Here is a 25,211-nt window from a genome sequence, read left to right as displayed (position 1 = left end):
ACAAGTGCCCAAGCGACGTGAACTTACCAGGAGACCAAACAGGTCTGCCATATTTTCGGAACTTTAGAACATCAAAAAATCAAAGGTATGTGACATAAAAGTTGTAATAGTTGATATTTAAGCCAAAAATCAAAGGTATGTTACATAAATGTAAAAATAGTTGATAATTAAGTCAAAAAGCAAAGATATGCTACATAAATGTTGTAATAGTTGATTATTCAGCCAGAATAGTATTCAAAGGATTTGTAATTCTTTTATTATTAATAATATAGTTTGGGTATATTGTGAAGCTTTATCGATGTACATTAAATGGCGACAGATGTTTTGATTTATATATATGTAATTCCTTAGTAAACTCTTGAAAATGTATTAAAGAAAAAAAACCCAGGCATAAATGGGGCCCAGGCAGATAATCTGGAACCTTATTTAGTTTCAACTTAATTTACATTCATGATTTTCTTAAACATTAAGTAATGAAAAATAATCTTGCATTTTGAGTTTTGAATGATTTATACCAGATATGGCATCTACAAGAACAAAAGCTCTTACGAAATTCGTAAAAATCAACACTCCAATCAAAAGAGTCGTTTCAACGTCTACACCCAGTCACCAGGGGGCGCTGGCAGTAGGAGCAGAAATTGCAGGAGCGGTGAGTAGTATCTTACCATAATATTCGAGACACTATAACATATACGGTATATGTTTTTATTATTTTGTTTTTAAAGTTTTTGAATATACACCTCTATTAATCTATAGTGAGGAAAATACATCTATATATACTTTTATCCCAACTGGAAATTAACAGAATTTAAAATACAATATTTTGATGTATCTAAGAAAATACATATATTGTATCGAAAAAGAACTGTGTTAATTGGTTTGTTATTATGGCTATTAAAGGTACTTATTTATATAGCATGTAAATCGAGTTTGACTACTGTGTATTGGGCCTTTAGCCCATAATTAAGCTTCAAATTCAGACAAAATGTAAATAATAACAACGAAAAAGAAGTAAAAACGATAAGTATAACAAAATACTAAAAATTGAAATATTAAAATTATTTCAGCGATAAAAAGAAGAAAATTAAAACCGTTGATAAACATTGTTCAATTAAATATCTTGACCCGATTTCCAGTACACTGTTACCTCTAATGTACCAGCTAATTACAAAACTTTTTTCTAATTTTATTTCAAGATGAAAAATGTTGCAAATAGTTAATTGCGTCCCGAAAAAAAAAATCCGTATTACGGTATCCTATATGAAATGAATTACCGCATCAAAAGCAAAATAATTAGATTTATAATATTTTTTTTGTGTCAATTAGACATATTTTACAAGATTAAACACCAATCATTTTTCAAATAATGAGTATCGTTTAAGCTCTGTCGGCGGTGGGGCATCTTTCAAGATGCTAAACAGATGTGCACAATCAATTCTAGTTCCCTCACGTCATCGGTATGTCTATGTTTCAGTGTCCATTTAGAAGCACTTTTGAAACAATTGACAACATAATAAACAGACCACAACAAGCCCCTGCCATCAAAGTTGAAACCCCCGTAACCGCTAACAAAGTACAGACCTACGACGCTATTCCCGGACCAAAAGGGCTACCTCTCGTTGGTTCACTATTCGATTACTTCAAGAAAGACGGACTCAGATTCAACAAAATGTTTGAGGTTTGTTTGCTTTAAATATTTTTACGATAAGATTTCTGAAAATTAGTTTGTGACTTAAAAGATGACATACATGTACATCGTACTTTGATCGTAAGTAAATTCGATATGAAAAAAAGCAATGACGAATTTAATTTACAAATAATAGACAACATGACTTTTTTACACTCACAAACTATGGAATAATACTTTTAATGAAAGTAAACGTGATATGAAAAAATGCCAATTTCATTTAAAAAATCATGGAGATACAAAAGCAATCTTCTCTTTTCATGCTGATTTTAATTTTGCTAGGCCTACAGAATACGAGCTCTGGAATTCGGACCAATCTACAAGGAGAAAATAGCAACAATTTCAACCGTTATTATCAGCGATCCTACAGAATACAACAAAGTAATCAGAGACGAGGGAAAACACCCAGTTAGACGCGAGATGGAACCTATGGCTTACTACAGGACGAAGAACGGTATCGGACTCGGGCTAGTTAATGCGTAAGTTATAAAAAAATATTCTTTATATTCGTCCTTTAATTCAATTAATTTAATTGTATGTTATGGAACTATAAAAGTATTGCGGTTTATTTATAGTACACTCCGCTGGTTTTTATAGATCTCGCCATTAATTGTTTGCTTCGCAGTTTATTTCGACTGATTTTTGTGTTATATCGCCATAACATATAACATGTTATTCCTTAAAGATGCTCCACCGCTGATAAATGGTATTTTTCTCTATCAAAAACAGGAGCAGACGAATTAGTATTTTTTTTTAGTTATAAAAGTTACTTTACTTCCAGATGAAAATATTTAAAATGATTGATTGCATCCCGAAAAAATCCGTGGCACTATGTCGTTTATGCACCAAAAGCAAAATTGATTATTTTATGTTATTTTTTTTGTTAACTAGACATACATATACACGATTAAACACCAATAATTGTTAAAATGATGAGTATCGTTTATGCTCTGTTGGCGGTGGAGCATCTTTAAATATCAATACAGAACCTTCGATTTATCCTGTAGAAACATAAAACATATACTACATGGCTTCGACCTAATAAAATGATAGCCCAAGCCCAAGTAAATAAATGATTATTGGGAATTAAGAAGATAACAAAGAAAACAACTCAGTGAAATATAAGCAAATAGAAAAACCATCAACTTTTAAGTTTCTGTTATATCGGTTTTAAACCTTTTCGCGGTAAATCCCGATTTCTAAAACCCACGAATTTCGCAAGCGAAATTAATCTGATGCGATGTCAACGGAAACACTTTCCTCAAAGCCTCCATATAACATTGCTGTTTAGTCAAGGAGAGGAGTGGCACAAGTACCGCACAGTAGTGAGTAAGAAGATGTTAAAGATGAAGGAAGTACTGGATTACTGTGGCAGTATGGATACAGTGGCTGAAGATTTCGTCAGTCATCTCAAGGAAAGTAGCACAGAAAATCACGAGGTCCCAGTCCTTGAGAAGGAAATTTTCAAATGGGCCATGGAATGTAAGTTAAAACAAGCTAACTCAAGCAGATTCAGCTTCCTGTAAACAACACTGTTAAGCAGACTATATCAAACGTCATCATTTTCTCCAATAAATAAATGAATAAATTAATTAACAAAACATCAAATAAAAAATACGAAAATAAATAAATAAAAAAAAATATATAAATGAATAATTTTTTTTTTTTAAATGCAAAGTTAATCTTAAATGTTTTGATTGTCAACACTTGAATACAATGAAGACTTTTAATATATTGCACTTTTCCTTTTAAACTACTATGATATGTTTGCATCAATTCTCAATATGTTTAATGGTTGCGTAATATGCTGTAACTTCTCAAATGTATATACATGTATATGAAGCTTCAGTTTGACCATCATTAAATGCTAATTCAAGCCATTTTTGTCACTTAGGTCCTATTGTGAAGAATGCTTAATGGCAATGAAATGTTTGATGATAGCTATTATTTATTCCCATTGTTTGTTGATTGATATTTATATGTTTATATCCTATTGTTTGTTGATTATATCTATTGTTTATTCCCATTGTTTGATATATTGTTTTTTTATATTTTTTTCCATTGTTTATTTAATTGTTATTCCATTGTTTGATATTATTGTTTATTCCTATTGTTGGATGATATTTAATTGTTTATTCCATTGTTTGATATTAATTGTTTATTCCCATTGTTTGATATTATATTGTTTGATTTTATCCCATTGCTTGATATTAATTGTTTATTCCCATTGTTAGATGATATTTATTGTTTACTTACAGCCATTGGCACTTTCCTGTTCGAAGAGAGAATCGGATGCTTTGGCAGCCAATCTTCACTACAGGCACGAGACTTCATTGACAACCTTCAGGGTTTCTTCAAACTCATGCAACCGCTCATGTACAACGTTCCAATTTATAAAATCTTACCGACGAAAATGTGGAACCAATATGAAAAGTACGCAGACAACGTGATGAAAATCGGCCGGTCATTTGTTGATAAAGTAAGATAGCAATTCGTATTTAATACCAAATTAAAAAAAAAATGTTCAAAATGAAAAAAAAATGTTAAAAGATTTTAATTATAGAATTTGAATAATGCCGCAATAGAATGCGTTTAGGGATTTTCTTCATATGCTTCTTCCTCTATTCAATACACAGCAACACTAATGCTCTTTATTTACCAAAGAAATTACCTTTAAGGGGAAATAAACCATGTGTTACTGGCTTATATTTGTATCTACGTATAGTTTGACACAGATTTATTTCCCTTTTTTACTCATTCTAAAATGCCAATATGTCCAATATTTGCACATAATACATCTCGTTTTCAGTGGATGCTCTCATATATGTTTTGGTATAAAGCGTAGGCCGTTGAAGGTACACTTTTTCTGGCCTACATAATAATTAATGCAGTAATGGGATTATATTTTGTTCGTATACAGAAAGCGAAGGCCCTTGAAGGTATTGTCCCCAAAGAGAACGAAAAGGTTTCTTTTCTGACCTACCTGATGTCCCAAGAGTCCCTGACCCCGGAGGACGCCCTCTCCACAGCGGTCGACCTGCTTGTAGGGGCCACGGAAACGGTGAGGTCTATCAATGAGATAAAATGACAATGAAGTAATCCGCATATAAATCAATAATGCCATCTTTATTTATAATCCAATTGTATATTGAAACATCGAGAAGGAACCTGTCGTTAGATCCATGCAGTTACAATTCCGGGTTTGCATATTACAGAGTTATCTGCACTTGCGGGTAGATATTGATTGTGACGTCATGTTTTTGCGAGCGTAACGTCATATTTTCGGAGAAAATGACGTGAATTGCGCTCACAAAATAATGACGTAACAATAGATACCTACCCGCATGGGAGCTAACTCTGTTATATACAAAGACGGAATATAAGATATTAGGAACAATTCTTAAGAAGAACATGATAAATTAAGCTGATGGTGATTCACAAAAGAAGTGATTGGCTCATTTTTTCTGAATCCCAGGGGCCTTCTTTTATCTTCTTTTATTTATCAACACATTTATAAGAACCTGTGTCCATAGGAAAGCATTGAGAATATCAATAGCGTCTTCTTAGCTGAAAATTTCCTCCTTAATTTCTGCTCTCTGGAGTCTATTAATTGTTTTGTGTTTGGTTAAGAATATGTAACCGCTTCAACATGTATCATTTAAACTTAAATGTATTGACATATCGTTTCCCATTAAACCAGACCTCAAACGGCTCCCTATGGGTGATGTACTGCCTTGCAAAGAACCCAGAGGTGCAGGAAAAACTATTCCAAGAAATCCAGACAGTCCTCCCAAACAAGGAAGCCATTACACCTGACACTCTCAACAAACTGCCCTACATCAAAGCTGTCATCAAGGAAACTTTCAGGTAATACTGTATTGAAATATATTCAAAGCTTCAATTCTATGTTCGTCATGACAAATTTATCTTTAAAGTGAATAGTCGGGCAAAGAAATTCAGTCTAAATGCGTTCATTGGCTTTCCAAAAGTTCTCACATATTATTGACGACGGTCAAGTTCTGCTTACGTTTCCCAGTTCTGACCATTGAAATAAAGAAAAGTTGAAAGCATTGAAAGCGAGGCTGCGTGGAAATGTAACCACGGACATAGTCAGCCGGGAGGACGTTTTAGGATTCCTGTACTTTAAATTAATTTCTTCGTACGCAGACAGATTCTGACGAGATATTTTATTTTTCTATTTCATAAGAAATTCTACCGGATACACTCACATCATTTTTACCGACTTTAGCCCTCCTTGCCCGACTGTTCACTTTAATGTCTTTCATACAGCGACTTCGGCTTAAATGTGCAGGTATTCACACAGTATGATATTGCATGTATTACGTTCACTGGTTGGTTGAAGATTTGTGAAAAATAATAGAAAGAAATTCAAAATTGACAAAGCAGAATAAAATCAATATTCTATGTCTTTTCTCCAGATTATATCCAATAACATTCGCCACGAGCAGATTTGTACAAAAGGACATGGAAGTCGGAGGTTATAATCTCCCGGCAGGCGTAAGTGTCCAGTTGTGATGCGTTTTTTATCATAATTTGGTTTGATTATTGACAAGATAATTCACACGTTTTTACATCACGAGAGAAATTATATATAAATGTACCCAGTATATCGCGTTTTTTTCTTCATTAGAATGACATTTACAGGTTACAAATAGGGGTATTATAAAGAAAGTACATTGTAATTAGATCAATGTGTATCATATCTTCTAGCAAAACTTTTTAAACAACTAGATAATATAATGTGTTAAACTATATTGTAATACATGCAGGTTTCTCCATGAGTTAATCTTTATTTTAGACACACGTGCAGGCCAATTTATTATAATTAAAAACGGAATGTTCCGGGGACCCACAGTATTTCCCCGAGCCAGAGGAGTTTCGTCCTGAACGGTGGCTAAGAGAGGCCAATATGGACTCGACTATCAAAGCTCTATCCAAAACCTTGTATGGGGACATGGGGCACGAATGTGCATCGGTAGGTTAATTGAAACACTTCTAATAGTCAGTCCTTAGTGGATTTTCTTAATAGCTGTTTATTTGTGGACAATTGAGTCAATTTAACCGTTTAGAGTAGCGTTTATTATTACGTATACTTCAAACGTTCAGACAAGTGCTATTTTACAAAATATTATTGAAGATTAAATATAATTGGTATTGTCATAGAAATAGAAATTGCCAAAGTAATCATATTATTATGTTTTAATACATATAACGGCAATATGTAAAAGTTTTTTTCATCCTCGTGTTTTTTTACATTAAAGGTCGTCGGTTTGCTGAACAAGAGATGCATATAATGTTGTCAAAGGTCAGTATGAAGTTCATTATAGCTTCAAATAAATTATATGTTTATGATTTCATAATTGCTTTAAGCATTATCTTTGTACGTCTGAGCACAAATCATAAGCCAACTTATCAAAATAGTTGCACTTCGATTAATAGTTTTCGTTTCACTACTGCTATCACTTTTTACTTTTCACAAACTTCTTTTTGGGTGAAAATTATTTTCGCCTGATTCGTATTTGATCAAAATTTATGAAAATGAATCGTCGCGAAAAGAATTCAACTACAAGTACAATTGGAGCTTTTTACCTCCAAATCGGGAATAAAAGTCGCCGTAAAAAATGATGATGGACATAAAAACACGAAATAAAGTTTGTGCGAATATAAGTCAGAATGTTTATTTTCTTTTTATGTTAAATGTCCATGTTAATACGCCATATAAACATATCATTAAAAAAGTGTCGCCTTTCATTTTGTTTTTATCAGATGGTACAGAATTTCAAGATAGAATATCACCACGAAGACATCGAGCCAGTTTTAAACACAGTGATGACCCCGGACAGACCTCTAAAGCTTTCATTCGTGCCGAGATACCGTACCGTATATCGCGTTTTTTTCTTCATTAGAATGACATTTACAGGTTACAAATAGGGTATTTAAAGAAAGTACATTGTAATTAGATCAATGTGTATCATATCTTCTAGCAAAACTTTTTAAACAACTAGATAATATAATGTGTTAAACTATATTGTAATACATGCAGGTTTCTCTCATGAGTTAATCTTTATTTTAGACACACGTGCAGGCCAATTTATACGGAATGTTCCGGGACCCACAGTATTTCCCCGAGCCAGAGGAGTTTCGTCCTGAACGGTGGCTAAGAGAGGCCAATATGGACTCGACTATCAAAGCTCTATCAAACCTTGTATGGGGACATGGGGCACGAATGTGCATCGGTAGGTTAATTGAAACACTTCTAATAGTCAGTCCTTAGTGGATTTTCTTAATAGCTGTTTATTTGTGGACAATTGAGTCAATTTAACCGTTTAGAGTAGCGTTTATTATTACGTATACTTCAAACGTTCAGACAAGTGCTATTTTACAAAATATTATTGAAGATTAAATATAATTGGTATTGTCATAGAAATAGAAATTGCCAAAGTAATCATATTATTATGTTTTAATACATATAACGGCAATATGTAAAAGTTTTTTTCATCCTCGTGTTTTTTACATTAAAGGTCGTCGGTTTGCTGAACAAGAGATGCATATAATGTTGTCAAAGGTCAGTATGAAGTTCATTATAGCTTCAAATAAATTATATGTTTATGATTTCATAATTGCTTTAAGCATTATCTTTGTACGTCTGAGCACAAATCATAAGCCAACTTATCAAAATAGTTGCACTTCGATTAATAGTTTTCGTTTCACTACTGCTATCACTTTTTACTTTTCACAAACTTCTTTTTGGGTGAAATTTATTTTCGCCTGATTCGTATTTGATCAAAATTTATGAAAATGAATCGTCGCGAAAAGAATTCAACTACAAGTACAATTGGAGCTTTTTACCTCCAAATCGGGAATAAAAGTCGCCGTAAAAAATGATGATGGACATAAAAAACACGAAATAAAGTTTGTGCGAATATAAGTCAGAATGTTTATTTTCTTTTTATGTTAAATGTCCATGTTAATACGCCATATAAACATATCATTAAAAAAGTGTCGCCTTTCATTTTGTTTTTATCAGATGGTACAGAATTTCAAGATAGAATATCACCACGAAGACATCGAGCCAGTTTTAAACACAGTGATGACCCCGGACAGACCTCTAAAGCTTTCATTCGTGCCGAGAGAATCCGTAAGTGTGTGAATTACGTTCATACCATTCAGATCTAGCTTTGACTGTGATAATGAATGAAGCACGTGCACGACAATCAGCTGGAACGGTCCTGTAATGCCAGAACACTTAAGTAGGATCAAACATATTTCATAAGAAAGCTGTTTAAACCGGATTTAGCAGCAGGTTATCAGTGATGCTTTATTTCGTACTGAAGCCACTAAGCAGATTTGATATATCTGTCCCGGCTTAGCAATCCAGATGACGTCTAGCGGGAATCTGTATGACGTCATTAACAATAACCTAGCCTTTACTTGTCGTCAAAGGGACCAAAGCAACACTGTACATCGATCGTCAGGGGCAGAGGACGAAAAAGTTGGTTTTCCTTCCTCATGGTTGAGGAAGATAAACTGATTTTATACAACAAAATGTGAAGGGGTACACAGAAAGGCTGATTAAATCTTCATGATTTTATCCTTTATAAATCTTTCGATAACACTTTTTATCAAGGATAAACAATTGTGAATGATATGTTTGGTGCATTTAAAACAAATCAAACCATAATAACACACAACGAGATATAGGATTCTCGTTTTAAATAAGCATTAAAACAAAGGGATTAAACTCAATTCATAATCTTCCGTTTTACATATTTAAACTATCGTTTCATTTAACTCATTCACTCCTGAACTCTTCCAATCCAAGGCTGAAAGTATTCATTACTAATATTCGGCGTGAATAAGTTAAAAAATGCATTTTTCATTCGTCTATTCTGTTACGTTACTAAGATATGTAAAGATGATACATCCTAACAAAGTGATAACACTTACCTTTGAATATCCACAGGTAACTTTACATCAAAAACATACCCTTCTATTTGCATTATCCACATATAATTTGATTTATCTACGTTAACCTAGAATTCCATAGACTTCTTGCAACTCAAAATCATATTTATTATTAGTTACAAAATACAAAAAAGATTAAAAACGCACATTACATAACACTTGAATCTTAAAATTTTGATAAGCATTAACAAATCCGCATTTCAAGACCAACCATAAACATTTGTTCAATAAAAATCTTTCAGAAGCAAATTTTGTTTTTCATTTTTTCATTGTGTTTTCACTTGCACCATTTATCTATATGATATATTTTGTAATGAGACAAAGCAGATAAATCTCAGTATTGAAGCCAAGTCAACCTATACTGCTGTACCTATAATTGGGAGATCTCAAACTAATTGGATTTAATTTACAAGCAGAGGATAATTCTGATTAATTCTTAATCCGTGAAGACAATTGTCTACTCCAATAATATTACATTAAACTTCTGACGTGACGTAATGATCAAAAGTGTCTCGTCGTGCTATTCCGTCTTTGCATATTACAGAGTTAGCTCCCTTGCGGGTAGGTAACTATTGTTACGTCATTATTTCGTAAGCGCAATTCACGTCGTTTTCTCCGAAACGTATGACGTTACGCTCCAAAACACATGACGTCATAATCAATACCTTCCCGCAAGTGAAGATAGCTCTGTAATATGCATATTCGGAATACCTTTACGGGACTGTATTTCTATTTTGGAATCGTGGATAATAAAGCATCTTTTAATATTTTAGTAAGCGTTAACTTGTTGAAAGTGGTGCAAATACCGTGTAAAAGTTTTGAAATAACATCTTCGAACTGTTGATGCAAATATCGTTCTTCTTTTTAGCTTCTCCATTGATATCGCCTCATTGCGGCCTGAGTTAGGAGTTTGTCTCGAGCTCTGTGGTGAAGGTTATGGGTTCTATTCGAATTCCCTGAACGAGGCACACTACTCTAGAAAATGGAAGTCATTGCTGCTGTTAAGCGCTCAACATAAAGGAGTGTAAGGCCTATCGTATGTAACCTGACCGGACCGGGCGGGCTGTTTAGTATTTTCCATTGTACGGTTCACTGATACGGGGTCGAAAAGGTCAGGTTTTCATTGAGATACAATACAAACGTACTACAGTCCCCTAAATAAGGAACCTAGTCACACGTAACCAATAGCACGAAGAGGCTGCCATCCTGAAGTTACCTTAACATTGACTGGGCAGGGGCAATCTTGGCATGGAAAAGAGTTTTATATATTTTTCCAAGACCGTCACTGTGACTTTGTCACACTTCAGTGGTAGTTCAGCTCTATCCCATTGGTGGATCTTGAGAAGTTTGAAATACAAATGTAAGTCTAGTGATCGCACATTTAATTTACAAAATGGCCAAAGCAGTTCTCAGGGTAACCATTTTGTCCGGGTCAAAAATCACACTTTATGGTTGCCCTTTCTATAAACTGCTGCCAAATTTCAGGAGTTTTGAGTGACAAGGAAAATAACATTTGGTAAGGAACGTATCCTATCATTCAAAAAGACTTATCCATTTTTTTTAATTGGAGATCATTACAGAGTTTAGATTTATTTTTCTTCCACCATTCACTGATTTGTCACTGGTTTTAGCCGTGGAAGATTTCTCTGTCAACCCCAGTGTATGACAGATTGCGCGCGCTAACCTTTTGAACCTGAAGACAATTACGTGACGTCATGACTTCATGCGGTGCGACTGTGGCGTGCATTATCGATGACGGCATCAATATTGACGTGCAGACGATGGAATCATGTTCATTTGCAATTGGCGGTGAAAATGCTTCTTTTAAAGCTATTATCTCTTCTTTTTCTTCTGTATATGGGTGAAAAAAGAATCATTCCCTACCTATGAGGGTGTGACAACAAAATCACAACCCTCGCGCGAATTCCTCATGTCCAACCCTTAGCAAGCCTCGGGTTGGACGTTCATGAATTACCCCTTGGGTTGTGATTTTGTTGCCACACCCTCTAAGTAGGGAAAGATTCTATAAGTCAACATTAGAAACAAACGTAGGAATTAAAACAGGTCTGAAAGCCAAATATTTTCAACTCCCTGAAAGAGAATAATTTTTATGTCAATATTACTGACAATTGCAACTTTTTGTATACAGTGTGCTTTTATAGATTAATTCATGAAACATTTTGAATGTGCAATAGAATTATCTGTAGAACGCAAAAATTTACATCTTGCGTAAACTTTGAAATGAACTCTTTTGCATCTATGTAACATTTGTAAACTCTACCAAACATTGATGTGGACGAGACCATTATGGCCTACAGTTGTGAAAGGGTTAACACGAAGAATATAATTCTCTTTAAATATGTGCAACTTTAATTTCTTTCTATACTCATTCAATAATTTATAATTAACTACATCCAACATTTTCATTCACATCCCAATCAGTTTGATGACTCATTTAAAGTTCCAACCAATATTTTAACATCCATTATCAATCTGGGCTATCTTTTTCGAGGGGGGAAGGGGGTACATGTTCATAATGTACATGAAACACTAATAGTAAATAATCACTAAATATTTGAGTGAGAATATCTAAAGCAGTGACATGGGTGCTGACTTTTAAATGAGCAACAATTTCTCAATTTTCAATTACTTAGCTGATATTTGTAGTTAGATGCATTTCAAATCCATTTACACCAGAATCATGGTTACAGAATCACAATGATCTTCATTATAAAAGCTCTAAGATAAATGCGGCACAACCAGGCACTTTAGCAGGTTCGAGTTTGGCCAGAAGAGGTTCAACCAAGTTCCTGATATCAATGGATCTAGCGAGAGCTTGTGCTGTTTCATCTGTCTTAATGAGAGTACCTAAACAAACTAGAAGTCGGAACATAGCCTCTGAATCAATATCGTTTTCTAACACACTAGCCATGGCGAGTAAACACTGGGACTTGGCCTCCTCATCCAGCTTATCCTGAAGGAACACAGAGTAGTTAAGAAGTAGGGTCGCCAGAGCGATCTGGACGTTTTTGTTGGGCGAGAGTCTACACTCCAACGCCGCGGTAATGATCTTGTCTCTATTTTGCATTGCTAGCGTTTCACCAAAGTGTTGTTTAAACATGTTACATAGGGTCCTCAGAGTCAACATCTGGTTATTAGGCGTGTTGGTTTTTGTTAAGTACATTAGACGGCTGTCAACAAAATGGACACTTGTACAGAGTCGTTCACTCATGAAAGGATCCTTGATGGCGATTCTTAGTACATCCAAACCTGGAAACACAGCCTCTGTAAAAAATAATGAAAAAAATATGATTAAAAACGAAATATACTCTTCATTTAAAATTCAAAATGTGTTTTTGAATAGCACAATAATATATTACATGTAAACTTATACTAGTGATTCTTGACGCATGCATCAGATAATTTTTTCTCTTGCCCTTGACAGAGACATCCACATCTTACCCATGACAAAGACAGTCTGGACACACAGAACAAATATATAACGTCATGACAACACTATGACATAACAACAACTGTGTCGATGTGACGAAAATAGTATTCCAATGCATTACATCAACGTTACCATGTAAATGTATTATACACCAATAAGTCTACATGGCAACAGCAAAAATAATCGTTCATCCCTTTGGGAGGGAGACCGGGTGAATTTCAATCATCAGAGTAAGATTATTATGCTGTCAAACACTCGTGGAGATCGGGTGAACTTCTATCATCAGGGTAAGATTCGTATGCTGTCAAAAACTCAGCAAAACCTCGCAACTTGATAACTAAATAATCTTATCACCCAGGTTGAGATTCCTGTCCCACTTGTTAAGAGGCAGAGGATTCTGTTATTGTCGATTAATGTGAAAGCTACGTACCATGTGGCCAGGAAAGGATCTTCATCATGGTGGTGAGTTGGTCAGCGTTGGCTGGTTTTCCCTGTATGAGGTCCGACAATGCCTCTAGTTTTTCTACCTCTACCTGACAGCCCTTCTCTACCTTTGTAGAATTCAGCTCCTTCAGTTTACCTAGACAACAGAACATTTTATAAGACCATGCCTGATAGATATTTGCTTAAAAAATTGAATGCAACCATCTCCGATGTGAGTCGGCTAGGGTCCTAAGTCATGTTGCTATGTAACTTCTTTATCTTTAAATACTGGTATAAGATTTGGATTATAAAGCTATGGTAAGATCTTCAAAATTATTTATTATCTAAAACCTTTGATTTAACTGGTAATACCTTCAATCAATCAAAATGCAATGAAGAGAAATATTCTTCTATCTATGGATGATTGATCTTCTTACCTATAATTGCTGCTGAATTGGAGGCATCAAATGTGACGTAGGATTTCTGAGGGAAGTATTGGTTGGTGACTCCTGATGACTGTGTAGCTGAGGCTGGCTGGTAACTCCCTGAACCTTGTAACAAAAGTTCATAGAATTGATAGCTTACTTGAGTGACATATTATAGATAAAAAATTAACAAAGATTCATGTATTGTGGAAACATGAGGAATTTCTTTAAAGGTCTAAGAGAAAAACATCATGAATTATAACATTTTCTTTAGTTTAATAATATATGAGCTAACATAATTGTCCTTTACCAAATAAAGTGAAATCAACATCAGAACTTGAAATGAAATTGACATATGATAGTTGTGTGAGATGGCACACTTTTTTTCTGTCTTTATTAATCAAGGAACTTCCATAACTCTGTCAAATAAAGTTGGCAAAAGTGGTGATCAATCTCAAATTATTATATGAATTGTTATTGAATGATGTTTGCAATCCAATCACAATCGGACTATCTGACAGTATATTTAAAGAAATAGACCACATATATGAAAATTCAATTTTATCCTTAAATTTTATCCTTCAATTTTATCCTTAAGTGTTACCTTCTGATTAATCAATAATTCTTTAATCGAAATGTAATCTATCTTCTATTCTAATGTTATGAACATGTTTGATCCAGACTCACCAGTAAATGGATCAGCTCCATACGACACTGGCTGCGACTGTTGGCTGTTCTGTTTACCTCCTATGGTCGGTGCTCCAGGTATATAGCGCCCTCCACCTGAGCACAGGTAATGAATACATAATGTATATTTACTATCTATAATGTGAAGTATTTTGTATCCTACAAAGTTACATGTATTTGTATGGATCTTGTGTTACCAAGAACATATTCTTAATATTACATCTTTGAACCATAATTTATAAATAAGAAAGAGATAAATAATCATTAAAACATACCAAAATTTTGGTTTTCATGCAAAAAAGAACAATTTCATATCTATAACTGAACCAAATCTGTGGGACACAAGTTTGAGACTCACAGTGGGGTTGCTACAAGACAGTGACTGTACGTAGGTTGCTGTTTTTTTTCTTTAAATACTCTAGATTTTATTCTATCAAGTTGAACATAAAAAATTTTCATCATCATCTTTACAAACATGACAACATTTCTTGTCAGTGAACTGGAGTACAATGAAAATTTTAAGGCTAAAATGCATACTATTACAGCTAACTTCCCAAAGTCAGGACTAAAATGTCAATTTACCTGTGAATGGATCAGAGACCTGAGGTGCAGTCTGATCTATTGTCATTCCTGATCCTCCTGAATTCTCTGTGATAAAGTTTGCCACTTGGTCAAGGAACAGCTGACTGAGGTTATTTTTCTCTAGGAAGCGCTGGGCTGCAAACCAGGGGTCTTCTGACTTGTTGTAAGGCAGTTTGAGGGGTGGCTTACCCTCCTCAATGTCAACACTGAACACATAGTCATACTCCTACAAAACACAGTAATATACAATCATACTCCTACAAAACACAGTCATATACAGTCATACTCCTACAAAACACAGTAATATATAGTCATACAAAACACAGTCATACTCCTACAAAACACAGTAATATACAGTCATACTCCTACAAAACACAGTAATATACAGTCATACTCCTACAAAACACAGTAATATACAGTCATACTCCTACAAAACACAGTAATATACAGTCATACTCCTACAAAACACAGTAATATACAGTCATACAGTAATATACAGTCATACTCCTACAAAACACAGTAATATACAGTCATACTCCTACAAAACCCAGTAATATACAGTCATACTCCTACAAAACACAGCAATATATCATACTCCTACAAAACACAGTAATATACAGTCATACTCCTACAAAACACAGTAATATACAGTCATACTCCTACAAAACACAGTAATATACAGTCATACTCCTACAAAACACAGTAATATACAGTCATACTCCTACAAAACACAGTAATATACAGTCATACTCCTACAAAACACAGTAATATACAGTCATACTCCTACAAAACACAGTAATATACAGTCATACTCCTACAAAACACAGTAATATACAGTCATCATACTCCTACAAAACACAGTAATATACAGTCATACTCCTACAAAACACAGTAATATACAGTCATACTCCTACAAAACACAGTAATATAATCATACATCATACTCAGTATACATCATACACAAAACACAGTAAATACAGTATATATCATACTCTACAAAACACAGTAATATACAGTCATACTCCTACAAAACACAGTAATATACAGTCATACTCCTACAAAACACAGTAATATACCATCATACTCCTACAAAACACAGTAATAAATATACAGTCATACTCCTACAAAACACAGTAATATACAGTCATACTCCTACAAAACACAGTAATATACAGTCATACTCCTACAAAACACAGTAATATACAGTCATACTCCTACAAAACACAGTAATATACAGTCATACTCCTACAAAACACAGTAATATACAGTCATACTCCTACAAAACACAGTAATATACAGTCATACTCCTACAAAACACAGTAATATACAGTCATACTCCTACAAAACACAGTAATATACAGTCATACTCCTACAAAACACAGTAATATACAGTCATACTCTTACAAAACACAGTAATATACAGTCATACTCCTATGACTTCATGTGGGGTAAACATGGCTTGCATCGTTAATGACATCATCAATATTGACGTGCAGTTGACAGAACCATGATTATGTCATAGTGAAAGTTCTCGTTTTTTGGCTATTATCTCATCTTTTTCTTTTGTGTATGGGAGAAAAAGAATCATTCCCTAAGCCTCGAATGGGACGTTCATGAATTACCCGAGGAAAGATTAGGGAAAAATTCTACAAGTCATACTCCTGTAAATAGTAAACTTCACACATACACTATCTTACTAACAGTTACCTTGCCCTCGTACAGTGTTTTGCCGGAGGATTTCTGGCTGCCTCCACTAGATCCCACGACGTCACCGATTTTTGTCCATTTTGTTTGTGCAGCCTCCCAATGGTAGATCTCTACTTTATCCCCAGTTTTTACCATTTTGGTCTGGCCATCTTTGTTTCCTTATTATCAAAGAAAAGTTTAGGTATTTAATATAGATAATAGGTTAAAATTATAAAGTCTATATTCTGGTTATTAAAATTTTATGGCCATCTTTGTTTCTTTGGTTACTAATTAAACATTTTGAGATTTACCGTAGACAATGACTAAGTTTAAAATTTGTGTGTAGACTATATTCTTATCATCTAGATTCTTATTTGCATGTTTAATATGAAGCATATATCCATAATAAAGTTTAAAACATTTAACAGAATATTCAACTGGAATTTAGGTTTATTTATGCTGTCATATTTTTATTAATTCATAATATTTTCATATGGGGCCATTGATGGGTAACCCCAGTGCCTACATCTATTTCAGCTCACCTGGGTTGAGGAGAGCTTCCGGTCCAGGTAAATCTCGTTTCTGTATCTCCCCAATCTGTGTAGGGACCTCAGCAGATGCCACCTCGGCCTCAAATGCAGTCAGCTGATCAGGGGAGGCAACTTTCTCTGAATGTGTTGTGAACACACGTATGATGCCATCGCTGAAAATGAAATAGGGTCTATTCTGTAAAATGAGCAGGTCGGTGAGGTTTGTACATAGTGTTAAATACAGTCTCTGTCACTCAGCTGACAGAGCAAGTCATGTGTGGTTTGTACATAGTGTTAAATACAGTCTGTCCTGCCTATATACTTGGGGCCGAAATAAGGCCCCATTCCCAATTGTATTTCTTGTTATTTTTTCCCCAAATCTATGTCTAAATTTCCCAAATCAGTCAGTTGATGCGTATTTTGTGCAACAAAACTAAAACATTCGGAAATCCCAAGTCTGAACGTTGTATTTTAATATCTATTCTTACACTTGATTCTTAGAGAAGCATAATTTTCTATTTCTACCTTTTCCAAAATTTCCATAAACACCGTTTAAATTTTTTCATTTCCTACTTTTATCGCACAAAATTTCCCAATTTTCACCCGGTGGCAATTTCCCAAAATACCCAGGAAAAACACTGCTGTCACTCAGCTGGCAGAGCAGGTCATGTGTGGTTTGTACAGAGTGTTAAATACAGTCTCTGTCACTCAGCTGATGAAGCATGCTTTTTTGGCTCTGTTGGTAAAGTCAATGATTTTCTAATCATTACAGTTTATTAAAAAATCTTAGATAATGTATGAAGAATGCAACATTATATTACACCAACATTACATATATCATAAACATACCATGCAGAGCAATTGTACCCGAGAACATGAAAGGCATGAATACCTTTTGTTACCATTAACAAATAATTTAGAAATCTCTTTGATTTTTTAGAACTAGTCCAGAGCAACAAAAAGTAAAAACCTAAAGTTGTTTTATAATTCAGAAATGCTAAAGCTGCATTGTTATTGTTTTCTATGAGATTCTTCTTCTTCTTTTTCTTACATCGATAAACAAAGAAATACACATCACAAAGAATATCAATACAGTTTCTGTTCAGTTATCTCCTTCAAAATAATTTCAGATGATTGAGCATACCTAAATGACCAACCATCCTAACCACATGTAAAACTTTGCGTCTGGTAAAAATGGTTTCATCAAGATTATACAGCACCTACCTTGAACCTGATGCTATGTCACCATTCGGGAGAACACATACGGACCAGACGGACATGCTGGGGTGAGCGATGGTCTGGGTGACCTTTCCTCCCTGCCACACACGGACTGTACGATCTTCACCACTGCTTACAAAGTCCTCACCATTTGGCAGAACACTGATACTATAGACGAAGTTCTCATGGCCATAATACACTCCAATACAGTCACCAGTTATGGACCAATGACGAATTGTGGCATCGTTAGAACATGACAAGAACTCGGGCTTCTTTAGAACAGCTAACCCTCTGACACAGTCTTCGTGTCCTGGAAAGGATTTTTTTAAAAACATTTACGAGAAAGTACTTTTATATCAATGAAAGATTTATATAAGTTATCAGTGTAAGATGAAGCAGTTGAAGCTCAGTGATATAGACACTAGCAGCTGGTGTTGTGTGAAGGAGAATGTAATACCAACAGGATCAACAGACTTGCTCCACTTTTCATTTCAGAATATTTCATTGTCAGATGTTAAAGACAATCGGAATTGGGCAACAGGCAACATGCCTATACATGCCCTCTCCTTGCTTCACTTCATAATCTATGTAATAACAACACTAGACTGAACTATCTATGGGCCCAGAGTACTGGTGTGGGGCTATAATCCTAACATATTCATACATTTTATTGCAAGTAATTAAATAGAGAAAAAGTTTTCTTGATTGAATGTTTAGTAATATGAAATTTAACTCATAAATGTTCATCATTAGTATCATAATTCATCCTACCTCTTTGTAAATATTTGTTAGATATTTAAAACTGAACTACAGTGACTCTAAACATTTAAATGAATGACTGAATGCCCAAACCTCTGAGAGTCTTCTCACACTTGCCAGCCTTCCATACTTTGATGGTTTTATCAGCCGACCCGGTTAACATGTATCCCTGTTCTGGTAGTATAGCCACTGCCCACACCGCTGACTCATGACCTTATATGAATGAAATTTGGAAATTTCTGAATCATCACAAATCATGAAGATAAGGCTACGATGAATCTACATTAAATCTAAATATGTACTGAAGACAAATTCATCGATTTAGTGTCTGAAAAGAGATATTGGATTATCCAATTAGTCATACAATTGATTGTAAGGAAAATTACTGAATAAATTCATCAAAGAACTCTTTGTTTGTTCTATAAATACCTGGTAACTTGTATAATTAAGAAATAAACTTCAATCTTGAAATTAATTATTTTTATATTGTGGGAAAAAAAGTGGTGTCTTCAGTGTAAATAATTAAAACACAATTAAATTTAGCTCTAACTTTGAAAATTTATTTTAATATTTCTTTTTTTACCTTCTAAAGTCATTACACATTTCTTGTTGAGCCAGACCTTGGCTGTTTTATCCCATGAACCACTCAGTAAGGTTCCAAACTTGCCTGATGCCAAGGAACAAACTGGAAAAACAAACAATGGGTAAATAATAGGTATAATCTTTTAACAGTCCTCACCAAACATATATTTCCTGAACTTTTTTTTGTATCAACAAAAGTGTTCTTAAAGACATTATTGAATTCAAAATGGTCCTAGATTGTGTATAAATGTGTTTTCATTTCAAAACATGAAGAATAAAGTTTTGTCAAAAATTTCTGAATGACCTTTAACTTAGAATATTTTTAAAACGTCTTATTGAAATCTAAAGCCTTCAGCACTAATCAGTGTCAAAGACAAGCAATGATTTGCTTGCAACCTCTGGTTGTGCTAAATTAATGGAATTATATTAAGGACAGCTAGATTATAGAGTAGGTTATACTAAGACTGACGCTACATTAATTATATTTACCTGTGTTGGAGTGTCCAGAGAGTTTGTATATGGGTTCTGGTGAATCCAGGGTATATGCTAGTATAGTTGAATCGTTACTTCCTGTTAGTATCAAACCGTGAGAGTATGTTCCATCTGGTGGCATGTAACAAATGGCCGAAATAAAATTGGTATGTCCACTCATCACAAGGCCTTCTTGAAATCCTTCGTCAGTCCTGACAATAAAATAGCAACATTGATTGGTCAGAATGTCTACCTTCATTTCCAATGGCAAATACGGTACCTTCACTTTGTTCAAAATTTCTACATAAAATTTCCAAATTGATATATGATCAAATCTAATTTGAGCTCTGATCAATTTGGATTCCTTATGAAATGCTACTAATCAATGGGTTTTAAAAATGTGTAAAATTATGCGGAGATAAAAAAGAATTTAAGTTGGAACACATTTGATCTTTTAAATAAAGAAAGACAATGTTTGTGTTAATTCATTTTTCTTCAAAAGGAAGAATTCCTGTAAAAATTTTCCCTATTAAATTGATCTTTGATATATTCCCAAAATAGTTGGTGACACTGGTGATCGATTCACTTTACAGCATTTTGGAATGAGAACTTTTTCATAAAAGGATCAAATATAGGAGCGTTTAATCTAAAGCATTTATCTGGACTCAACTCATCTTCAGGTAATTTCTTATCAAAAATGATTAGGTGGTAAATTAGCTGCAATATTGTAGCTCAAAAGACTTTTAGACAGAAAATGGTGTTGTCTTTGGAGCCCCAAAAATAATATGTAAATGCATGTATATACGCATAAAATAATTGGAAACCTACAAAAAAGTATAGAAAACCATGCCCGAGTGATTTTTGGAGGCAGTGCTCCACTACGACAAATAGGGACCAATTCGTACCCGGCAGAAAGGTATAGTAGGCCGGGTACGTATATTCATTCTAGTGGTAAATATGATTTGCATGTTATAATATAATTAGTCGTTAGGGGACAACGAAATCTGTAAACTAAATACCATAACCTTTCTTTGAAAAGGGGAAATAAAAAATAAAATCGGAACGTACATTGTTCTAACATTTTTTATTTAGCTAGGAGAGGTGAACATGTAGCCGCCAGACCGGGATTCGAGCTCAAATACTATAGCCAAACACTTTACCGACAGATCATGAGCTAAGCTTACCCCGTCACCGTATTCACTGAACATTAACCAAACTCAATCCTATTAGTCTGCATGTTTTGATACCCCTTTGGTGTATCTGAAACGATATCAGATACATTCACTGTCGTTCGTATTGTTCTGACTACATAGTCCTCTCTATCTGATACAGAGTGATTTGAATGAGTTGAAGGTACAGATCGATAGGCCTACTGACATTGATTGAACGATTGGTACTTGGTAGTACTACTAGCCTAGTAGTAGTAGGCCTACCCAGGCTACTGTCGATGTGAGTGTCAGAAGATCCGGAAAAAAGCCTCGCTATATTAGAAACACTGAGACTAAAACAGAATACCCAACGATCAACATATATATCCCCATGCAGAAACATTTGTAAAGAAACACGACCGATTGATATTTCGTCCCAGAGCCGCTGTATTCTACATATGCCGTATCAAGACAAACATGACAAAGCGAAAGTGAACAAGTTGTAACGTCAGGATCAGGGCGAATGAAATATCCAGTAAAAAAACAGGACAAATCAATGGTTACATACTCATTTGGGACCCAGACTCTTGCCGTGACATCTCTTGACCCTGAAAGTATCGATCCTTCTGGTAACAAGCCTGAAGCCACAGCACGAACGTCTTTTTGATGACCCGCCAAACTGCAGCGAAGTTTATAGCGCGCAGCCATTTTTGTTGTGTTGCTGGCTGGGGATTAGACCGGAAATAGCGTTGATTGGTTAAAAATAATATAAAGCTTTTAGATAATATAAATTTAACGAAAGTGTTTGTTTGCGTTATTGTTTGGAAATATGTATATTTAAACAGACTTTAAACCGAAAAATAAAAATTATGTAAACTAAGCGCACTGGTCTTCCAAAATATTTTCCCGCCAAAAATTGAAACTCCAAGTCGACATTATGTGCGTTTATAAGGATATCAAGTCTTCATTCATAAAAAAACTTCCATTTATTCATGTAGCATCTGCATGTAAAAGACGACTGGTTTTGGTATCTTACCGAGTGAAGAGTCCCTAACTTCGTTATTGCGAAAAGCAATTTATGTTCCTGAAGTACATGTAGCTTACAAAAAAACGACCAACAGTTTTTCTCATGAGCACTAGGCCTAACTCAGCAATTATTTGCATTGTTTGTCCTTGGTCAGTTTCTGGGGAACTGGCATCCTCGATACTCCAGGGGTTGATTTCAGTGACATTCTACCCACCCCTGGACTACATTTGGACATCTCATAGTAAAACGGGAGGCTACAGAAAAAAAGGTAATTTTGTCCTAAAGTTGATATACACCAAAGGAATATTGCATAGCGTTACACTGTGGTGACTGTGTTACTTTGAAGTTGGGCGTCGCTTTCTTTGTAATCTTTAAATCTAGATTAAAAAAGACATTCAGTAAGTGGGAATGCATGGTGTAGTCATTAGGCTTTTTAATTTTAATTTTGCCTTTACATGTATATTAAAGAGGGTGGGAGGGGAGGGGGGGGGGTTAAAAAATAGATAAAAGAACCTAATAATATAGGCAGGTTTAGCGGACTAGGAATAGTGGTTCACTAACTAAAACGATTTTGTTATTGATACATATTTTACACTTTAAAGATTTCATAAATATTCGGAGTGTTCCGTACACCAAACTCAGTACATGGTATCAAAAGGACACCGATCCTATACAGAAGTTGAGTATGAATGTTACTTGTCAACAGTAAATAACTCACCACATGGCATGTATTATTCCACAGACTTCCGGATTACAACAAACTATACCAGAAAGTTTAAAAAGCTGTAATGAAATATCGGATCGATTATGAACTGAAAGAGGTACCCAATAATTGAAAGACAAATAAGTCTGAAGATTGTCCTTTATTTCGAGTCATTATTGAGTACTTTTCAGTTTCAGTCCATACAATCAAAATGGTGCTATAAATGGAAGTATAATGCATAAAAATGTGTCACTTCGGATTCATAAGGCATTAGAGTAGGCTAGCTGTAAAGTTCCCTTATCCAGACATTTTTAAACAAGTATTGAATGGGAATTAACCTTGAAAATTGTTTGTGCTACTATGAGGACAGCAAGTAAACATGCACTTATTTATTTGTTATTATCATGACGAGTAAATCAATTGCGCAACAGATAATTGTTGCCCTACAAGTGCAATGTTATTGAGGCAACAGCTACTTTTCACTATTAACTCCATAATTTAGATTTTTACATTTTTTTTTTGATAATTCATTTATCGGAGGATATTCTAGTGAATTCGTGTCTAGTAATTAAGCATTTTTGTCAAATATTGCTACATGTACATGCTTTCTTTCTGGTTGATTTTGGTCGACTAAATATTGTACTTGAAATGACAAACTACAATATATATGTTAACGCGCAATATCGATCAACCAATAATACTGTATTTCGTAAATATGGTTTGTTGAATTATCTATTGTAGTTTAATTTTTATTCTAATTATCCAAATCGTTTACAATGTCCAGAATTCAATCGTCTATATATAGCTGCCTTTAACTTAAAGAGGCTCCACCGCTGACAAATGGTATTTTTTCACTATCAAAAACAGGAGCAGACGTTTTAGTATTTTTCTTCAGTTACAAAAGTTACTTACTTTACACCATTACTACCGTTAAAAAGTTTGAGCTTCTAATTTTAATTAAAATTCAAAATATGAAAAATAATTAATTGCATCCCGAAAAAATTCCGTGACACTATATCCTATATGGAATGAAGTAATGATTGCGCATGCACCAAAGGCGAAATAAATTATTTTATATTATTTTTGTTTTAATTAGGCATATATATACACGATTAAACACCAATTATTGTTCATATGAAGAATATCATTTATGCTTTGTCGGCGGTGGAGCATCTTTAATTGGAGGAAATGAAATTTGTAACAGAATGCAAAACGGTGAATATTTTACAAGATTTCTGTTTTCTCATAATGTAATGACTCCATATAAGTTATGATCAATTGCTCTGAAAAATTATGAAGATCTTAAAATAATGAACAACATGGTTTGTGTGTAAACTGAAGAAAAATATTGATGAGTTGTGTCATTTTTGTGGTTTTTGATTTAAGACATGTAAGATTAATAATAAAAGTCTTATAAACGATTTATGTTGTGGTTTTGCACGGATTTTGAACTGAACTGAAACAGAACTGAACACTTTATTCCAATCTCTGTCAGATTATATCCTTATGTACTGAGGAATCCTTCATTTTACACTGATCGAATAAAATTCCTTTTAATTCCTCAGTCATATTTCATAAACAAAATATTGTTATCTGATAATATATAATTACTATACTATTATATAATAACCACATTTCTTTGATTATGTGATTATGTTGGCACTTTTGAACAGAGGTTTCTCTAAGATTATCAAAAATTCATGCATCCATGTATACCCGAGTAAACTTTGCCGGTTGTGCTCATCTCGACCTATTGTTTCCTCAGAATTTGCGATTCTAGAATTCGTATGTGTTATATCACAATTAACACACATCTTTATTCTGGATTCACGAGTTTATTTAACTT

The 25,211-nt window shown here is 34.2% G+C and overlaps 2 protein-coding genes across 2 annotated transcripts; one reads left to right on the top strand and one right to left on the bottom strand.

Moving 5' to 3' along the window:
* Positions 1-520: 520 nt before the first annotated feature.
* LOC138324916 (cytochrome P450 10-like) lies at positions 521-9,811 on the top strand. The gene is made up of 11 exons (XM_069270156.1): positions 521-649; positions 1,475-1,678; positions 1,970-2,166; positions 2,979-3,169; positions 3,946-4,166; positions 4,608-4,748; positions 5,388-5,554; positions 6,127-6,205; positions 7,782-7,944; positions 8,230-8,273; positions 8,736-9,811. The coding sequence occupies exons 1-11, from the start codon at positions 521-523 to the stop codon at positions 8,856-8,858; spliced, it is 1,659 nt and encodes a 552-aa protein (XP_069126257.1). The 3' UTR covers positions 8,859-9,811.
* Positions 9,812-12,020: 2,209 nt separating this feature from the next.
* LOC138324915 (phospholipase A-2-activating protein-like) lies at positions 12,021-22,354 on the bottom strand. The gene is made up of 12 exons (XM_069270155.1): positions 22,204-22,354; positions 20,506-20,699; positions 20,018-20,119; positions 19,528-19,647; positions 18,682-18,985; positions 17,470-17,630; positions 16,949-17,106; positions 15,242-15,467; positions 14,660-14,755; positions 13,985-14,098; positions 13,555-13,704; positions 12,021-12,958 (listed from the first exon to the last, which is right to left on the bottom strand). Exons 1-12 carry the CDS (start codon positions 22,341-22,343, stop codon positions 12,402-12,404), a joined length of 2,322 nt encoding a protein of 773 aa, XP_069126256.1. The 5' UTR covers positions 22,344-22,354; the 3' UTR covers positions 12,021-12,401.
* Positions 22,355-25,211: the final 2,857 nt, after the last annotated feature.

This window comes from Argopecten irradians, chromosome 6 (genome assembly GCF_041381155.1).
Source record: "Argopecten irradians isolate NY chromosome 6, Ai_NY, whole genome shotgun sequence".
Taxonomy (NCBI): Eukaryota; Metazoa; Mollusca; class Bivalvia; order Pectinida; family Pectinidae; genus Argopecten; species Argopecten irradians.
The sequence above is the reverse complement of the archived record's forward strand: the minus strand, read 5'-3'. Positions and strand labels throughout refer to the sequence as shown.

Excerpts from the sequence above, each read along its gene's own strand:
- LOC138324915 (XM_069270155.1), bottom strand. The coding sequence starts at position 22,343 with ATGGCTGCGCGCTATAAACTTCGCTGCAGTTTGGCGGGTCATCAAAAA. Across the intron at positions 20,700-22,203 it reads AGAGTCTGGGTCCCAAATGA|GACTGACGAAGGATTTCAAG; the intron begins GTATGTAACCAT and ends TTTTATTGTCAG. Across the intron at positions 14,756-15,241 it reads GGTCTCTGATCCATTCACAG|GTGGAGGGCGCTATATACCT; the intron begins GTAAATTGACAT and ends ACCTGTGCTCAG.
- LOC138324916 (XM_069270156.1), top strand. The coding sequence starts at position 521 with ATGGCATCTACAAGAACAAAAGCTCTTACGAAATTCGTAAAAATCAAC. Across the intron at positions 1,679-1,969 it reads GATTCAACAAAATGTTTGAG|GCCTACAGAATACGAGCTCT; the intron begins GTTTGTTTGCTT and ends TAATTTTGCTAG. Across the intron at positions 8,274-8,735 it reads TGCATATAATGTTGTCAAAG|ATGGTACAGAATTTCAAGAT; the intron begins GTCAGTATGAAG and ends TGTTTTTATCAG.